The sequence below is a fragment of the Miniopterus natalensis genome, chromosome X (assembly GCF_054644295.1).
Source record: "Miniopterus natalensis isolate mMinNat1 chromosome X, mMinNat1.hap1, whole genome shotgun sequence".
Classification (NCBI taxonomy): domain Eukaryota; kingdom Metazoa; phylum Chordata; class Mammalia; order Chiroptera; family Miniopteridae; genus Miniopterus; species Miniopterus natalensis.
The window spans coordinates 55008485-55015445 of NC_142103.1; the positions used below are offsets into that span (position 1 = coordinate 55008485).

The 6961-nt window shown below is 43.1% G+C and overlaps 1 protein-coding gene across 1 annotated transcript; it reads left to right on the plus strand.

Moving 5' to 3' along the window:
• The first annotated feature begins 1077 nt into the window (after positions 1-1077).
• On the plus strand, positions 1078-1284 carry LOC107541861 (guanine nucleotide-binding protein G(I)/G(S)/G(O) subunit gamma-10). Its single transcript, XM_087829325.1, is given in 1 exon segment — positions 1078-1284. A coding segment is annotated over 1 exon segment (207 nt).
• The last annotated feature ends 5677 nt before the right edge of the window (positions 1285-6961 follow it).

Genomic DNA, 6961 nt, shown 5'->3' on the forward strand with positions numbered 1-6961 from the left:
GGGGTTGTTTCTTTGTCTCCCTATTTTGGTAGGTCTTAGTGTTTGTATCTATATATTATATATATTTGCTGTCCCCCAGTCTTGTGGGATGGATTTTGTCTTATGGGTCCAGTGGAGCCCAGAGGTGTATTCTTCTGAGCTCTTTGCTCTAGGCGTGTCCCTCTTGTGGGTGTCCCTTTTGTGGTTTCTTTATGTTCTCCTGTTGTGGTTAGGTCTAGCTTGTAATTGATCAGTCCTTGGGAGGACCCTCCTCTCAGGTTGGCTAACCTTGTCTCAGCCCCAACCTCATTGTGTAAGCTGTTGTACAGGTGCTGGAAAGGCAGGACAATACACAACTAAACTTCCAGGAAACAAGAGGTATCTTACAAATATCTTGACAGTCACAATGAAAACAACCCATGTGAAAATAGAACTGGGAAAGTGAAGTGAGAACACACACACAATCAAAAATGCTTAAAAAAAAAGAAAGAGAGAAAGAAAAGCAATGCTTAGAGAGAGAGAGATGTATATTGTTGTTAATGCTGGTGAAAATTTAGAAAATAATATTAAACTAAAATGTGAAAAATAGAGAAGCTACTGGGAGATCACAGAAGCAGAGAAAAGATTCTGAAAGAAGGGCCAGCAAAAAATTAAGGGAGAGAGTAGGAATAAGATAATAGTTGAAAATGAGAAAACAAAAATACAATAAAGAGAATAAGAGAAACTAACAATCTAGCAAAAAGACAGGAATACAGAAGGGAAGATAACGAAAGAATGAAAGAAAAGTAGAAAAAGAAAAAGGAAAAAACATTATGCCAATGGATCGAGAAGAGAGAGAGAGAGATAGCCCAGGCAGGGAGGGAGTCTGGTAAGAGAATTGGGGGAAACTATAGAGGAAAGGAGTAAACTTGTTTATAATGATAAACTCCCAGTTGTTAAGCAGGGATATCAAGAAAGTCTTGATACTACAAGCAGTGATTAAACAAAACAAAGCAAATAAGCAAAAGAAAACTAAAAATAAGCTAGGAAAGCCAAAATTCTTTTATACAAAAGAGGAAAAAAAATTTAGTTAAAAAAAAAGTTTAGAGCATGGCCACCATGCCTTCCGGGGCCAGCGTGCATGCCCTGCAGCGCCTGGTGGAGCAGCTCAAGCTGGAGGCCAGTGTGGAGAGGATCAAGGTCTCTTAGGCGGCTGCAGAGCTCCAGCAGTACTGTATGCAGAACACCTGCAAGGATGTCCTGCTGGTTAGTGTTCCCGCAGGGAGCAACCCTTTCTGGGGGCCCAGATCCTGTGCCCTGCTCTGAAGACTGTAGGAAAGAAGTTCGCTAAGGAATGCCTTCAGGCGCAAAGTGATGAATGACTGCCTCCAAGTCTCAAGAAAACATTTTTCTCTCACCAAATGACTTTTAGGTATTTCAGACCTTTCCTGTGGGCTGGTCTTATAGCCAGAATTCTACATAAATTCATCAGTTGCAACTCAACTAGGGAACCTGGGTGAAGGAGTAGACTTTTAAATAATAATGATAGCCCGGTTTGTTTGGTGAAGTGCTTTATACTTAAGATAAACAAAAACCGTACCGCCCAATATACAAAAATGCACCTCATTCATAAGTGAATTACTAGTGTTTCTATACCTGAAATATTATGTGTGTTTTATTTACTGAATGTTTACATTTTGGGAAGGAAAACATTTTTGTTTATTAAAAAATTGAATATTTGTAATTTGTTGTTCCTAAGATTTTTACACCATAACAAAACTTGTCCTTCTCTCATGAATTTACAGTTTCTAAATGCAGGCAAGCCAATATGAAATTGAGGGGGAGGAAAAGACTTAATTAATCAAATGATGTCTCGATATTTTGTAAGTGAGGTTTAAATTTTAACACTAAATATGGAAGCTGTTTCTTAGCAAACTTGTTTGGAAAGATTAATGTGTTGTGTGTCAGATCTCCCCATTCTTTGTGTGCAGCAGACCTAATCTTTATCTTAAGTTCCTCTATTTTATAGTTGTGGTTGTACTTTAAAAAATACTACATTATTTAATATCTTTCACAAATGTTTAAAATGTGGCTTACAGAGCATTGCAAATGATTGAAAACAAAGCAGTGTGAAAATTTTACAAGCTAAATGGATTTTTAATGTTGTAAGTGTTTTACTTTGATGATGTGCCTTTGATTTAATTTGAGACACTTTAAAAAGGATACTGTAGCCCAGCTGGGCATGGCTCAGTGGTTGAGCATCGACCTAGGATCCAGGCGATCAGGGTTTGATTCCATCAGGGCACATGCCCGGGTTGCGGGCTGCAGCCAATCAATGACTCTCTCATCATTGATGTTTCTATCTCTCTCTCTCCTTCTCCTTTCCTCTCTCTGAAATCAATAAGGATATATTTTTTAAAAATAAAAATAAAAAATAATAAAATAATAAAATAAAATAATAAAATAAAATAATAATAATAAAATAAAATAAAATAAAATAAAATAAAATAAAATAAAATAAAATAAAATAAAAAGGATACTGTATTTGTGCTTGTAATAATCTTTGAAGAGCTTGGAAATAAAATTTCTGCTTAATTCATCATTTTCCATGAAAAAAAAGTTAAAAAAATTTTTTTTTTTAATTATTATAAAAATTAAAGAAGAAAAAAAATTTTCTCCCCTTTCTCTTCTTCCTAATGAAAAAAAGAGATAAAATAAATTCACCAACAAAAAACAAACAAAAAAACCCCAAAACCCAAAAAACGAAAAACAAAAAACAAGAAAAAAAGGAAGTCAATCAGGTGAGTTTCTTCTGGGCAACTTATATTGTCTGAGGGTCACTGTTTTGTGTGCTGGTTTCAGTTCTCCTGGGAAGTGCTTGTGTATCACCCAATGTGGGGAGCCATCTAGGTTTTGCTCTGGTGTCCTTAGGTTGATGGTTGATCAGAGGATCTCTGTGGACCACCTCCTCTTGTCAGCTATTTTGCAATCTTGTAGTTTCCTGGTCTTACTCCAGAGTCTTCTGTAGAGTCTTTAGGGTGCAGGGTGGCTAGTGTAGCCCAGGGTATCACTCCCCTTAGAGGTGTCACTGTCAGGCGCTCACTTTGCGGGAGTTAGTCTCTACTCCATTCAGTTCCTCAGTCCCTACCCTGTCCTCTGATTCTAGTTCCCCAGGCTCTGTCCTGCTGCAATTTCAGCCTGTTGCCTTTTCTGTATGGGCCGTTTCGGCAGCCTGGGCTCAGTGGGTTTGATTAAAAACACCTTCTGGTGGGCCCTTTGCCTGCCCAGCCCCCAGCAGGGGTTTTCAGCTTTTCCTCCAGTTCCCAAATAACAGTCCCTGAGAGTCTTATTCTTGTAAAATCCTCCTGTGAGCTGCTCTCCCTTCCCCCTCAGGACTATGCCCTACGGGTGTGTCTGGGGCTTCAGTGAGCGGGACCTGCCCCTTTCCTGTTGGAGCTGTTGCTCCTAGCTGCAGGAGAGGCCAGCGGGCTCCACCCCTCCCTGTTCAGCTCTGGTTGGCTGGTTGCACCAGGCCCGCCCTTCAGACCATCTTCTTTGCAGACCCCAACCCCAGCCTCTGCTGGTCTGTCTGTGCAGTGAACACTGGGAAGGTGGGAACCAGTTCCGCGCTCTAACTTGCAAAGGCACAAAGCAACACACAGGCAGAAAGTCTGCCCTGCAAGTTCCTGCTGCCCACGCACCAAGGCACCTAGCTGGAGGGGACCCAAAGTCAGCTCCGTGCAGCTCCCTGCACCGCTGGTCTTAGCAAAGCTGGAGCAGCTTCAAGTGCCACCACAGCGCCCCTCAGGGCTTGTCATAGATCCCAGCCTCCCAGCACCAGGAGCTCAGAGCAGAGAGGGCTCCTGCCCTCCCCTACGCCACGCAGATTCAGCGCTTTCTTGGGCTCAACACAATGTCCCACAGGGAGGCAGAGGGTCCCCGTGTGCAGCTGCTCAGCGCAGTCCTCTGGCCCCTTACCACTTGGGTGCCACAGACCTTGGGACAGCCTTCCCTATGGTCAGCACCCCGAGCACTAGACGCCTGTCACATCCGCCACTAGAGGCTTTGTTTCCTAGGAAGGCACCATCCACCATTAGAGGCTTTGTTTCTTAGGAAGGTGCAGTCCCCTCTGGTACTCACCGCTCCCCTGGGTCCCTCTGCCCTGTACGCAGGGAGCTCCTTCCCGTCTTGTTGCTCCGGGTGTGGGATCCCCGCTTTTGGATGCCATCTGCACTCCCGAGGGGAGGGAGCTTTGTAGCCTCCAAGCTTCTGGGCTCAGAGCCCAGCACAGGCTTCTGGGGGACTCCCCCTTCCTCCACCCCCCCCTCTCTTACCGGACTCCGTGATGTTTCTTCAGTGCTCCCCACTCGCACTCCGTTCACTCAGGTATGTTTCTCTGGTTTTTCCAAGCTGGCTACATAGGATTTTAGGAGTAAATCGAGTCCGTGGCTGGGAGCAGGGGTGCTCCGCTGCTTCTCACAGTGCCGCCATCTTCCCTGTCTATTTTTTATCGATTCTGCCACCTTATGTATTTTGACTTGATCATTTAGCCAATTTACATTTAAAGTAATTATTTATAGGTATATGCTTTTTTTCCACTTTGTTCACGGTGTTTTAAGTTGATTTTGTTGTGCAGTGTTCCTTTCCTCTTATCTTGATCTCTTTTCTTTTGATTTTCCTGGGAATTTTTTAGTGTTTTGTTAGGTTTCTTTCTTATTTTTTTTTTTTTTTCTGTATTTTGGTAGGTTTTTGGTTTGTGGTTACCATAATGTTCACATATATATATCTTTATCTCTGGCAGTCAATTTTAAGCTCAAATACATTCTACAAGGACTATATTTTTATTCACCCTCCATACTTTATGTTTTGACATCCTGTTTGATAATAAATTTTTGTTTTGTGTATCCCTGACTATTGTAGTTATATATAATTTTTCTATTTCTGTCTTTTAACCATAATATTAGCTTTTAAAGTGGATGATATAATGTATTTATTATATATTTCCCTTTATCAGTGAGATTTTGTTCTTCTCTGCATTTCCTTATTTCTGGTTATAACCTTTTGTTTTCTGCATAAAGAAGACCCATTAAAATTTCCATTAGAGAGGGAAGATTGTGGCATTCTAACAAGAAACAGAGCACCCTTTCTCCCAGCCACTGAGTCAATTTACCACTAAAATACTGTGTAAAAAGCTTGGTAAAACAAGAGAAATATACCTGAGTGGACATTTTGCTAGTAAGGAGCACTGAAGAAACATCACAGAGTACGGTAAGAGAAGGGGCATAGAAAGGGAGAGACAGCCCTGAAGCCAGTGCTGGGCTGTGAGCCCTGAGTATTAAAGGTTACAAAGTTTCCTCCCCTTGGGAGTGTGGAGTGGGATCCAAGAGCTGGTATCTCAAACCCAGAGTGGAGGAAAAGGGAAGGACTGCTCATGCACTGTGATCAGAAGGAGCCAGGGGAACAGTGTGCCTGCAAGGAGGAGACCATGCCGTCCCAGTGAAACAACAACTCTAATGGCGGCAGCTAGGACAGGAGATTTTCAGCCCAGGTGCTGGCCTCAGGAAAGGCTATCCCACAGGGTGTGGCTTCCTAATAGAAAGGGGCCAGAGGGCTGCACTCAGCAGCCAGCTGCCTGGGCCCTCTGCTTTCCTGTAAGGCATTGTATAGAACTCCAGAAATTGCTTGAACAGTGTGGCATGAAGAAGAGGAAGAGATCCCTCCCACTGCAGAGAGAGGACTGAAGCCGCCAGCAGGGCAGATTAGGTGTCCCAGCACCAGAGCTGTTGGTAGGGCAAAATGAGACTCCAGCTGCTGGAGCTGCTGGTGGGGCAGAAGGGAAATCCAACAGTCAGAGCTGCCAGTTGGGTGAATCAGAGATATTTGACCTGCTCTGAAGAGAGCTGGGATAGCACTCAAGGAGCTGCCCCAGCTTTACTGAGATCAGCTGTATGGAGGACCTGTGTGGGTTCTGAGGTGTGGGTGCCCCAGGACCCTGCAGAGTGGGTCATCTGCCTATTTATTGCTTTGTGCATTTTTGAGTTTTTTATTGCTAAATGGGTGTGCATCTCCCTGGTTTGCACTGGGGACATAAACCAGCAAAAGATGGGATTTGTGTCTGCATTATGGAGAGTTTCAACTGAATGTCCTGTGAGATCAGCCAAACAGATCTTGGAAAGAAGGGGCAAAGCACACTTACCTCTTCCACAGACTAGGAGCACCACCCCCAACAGGAAAGGGGCTGGTTCAGCTCACTGAAGCCCCAGATGTCTCCAGAAGGGCACAGTCCTGAGGAGGAAGGGATAACAACTCACAGGACAACAAAAAAAGAATAATACTCTCAGGGATTATAGTTTGGGAAGTGGAGGAAAAGCTTAAAACCTCTTCTGGGGGATGGGCAGTCAACACGCTCACCAGAATCTTTTTAATCAAACCCACTGAACCCAGGCTGCTGAAAATTCCCATACAAAATAGACAACAGACTGAATTCAATCTGCACGTGCAGCAGGCCATTGCATGGGGAACTAAAATTGGAGGATATGGGAGAGACTGAGGAGTTGGCTTTGAAGCAGAGAATAGTGTCCCCACAGTGAGTGCCTAACAGAGAAACCTCAAAGTAAGGGGAGCAATAACCTGAGCTACACTAATCAGTCTGTACCCTAAAGACTCTTCAGAAGATGATGGAGGAAGATGAGGCAACCACAGTGAGGTGGCAAAATAATTGACAAGTGGAGGTGGTCCACAGAGACCCTTAGACCAGCCAATTACCTAAGGACACTAAGGTCAAATCTACACAGTTCCTGATATTGGCTGATACACAAATACCTCTAAGGAGACCCAAAATCAACATACAAAACAGTGAGCTTCAGACAGCATAAGCTGCCCAGACAAAACTCACTTGATTGACTTTCTTTTTTAGAAAAGAGAAAAGAATTTTCTTTTTAAATTGTTTAATTTTTAAATATTTTAATCAATTTTTTAAAAATTTATTTTGTCTTGCTTTGTT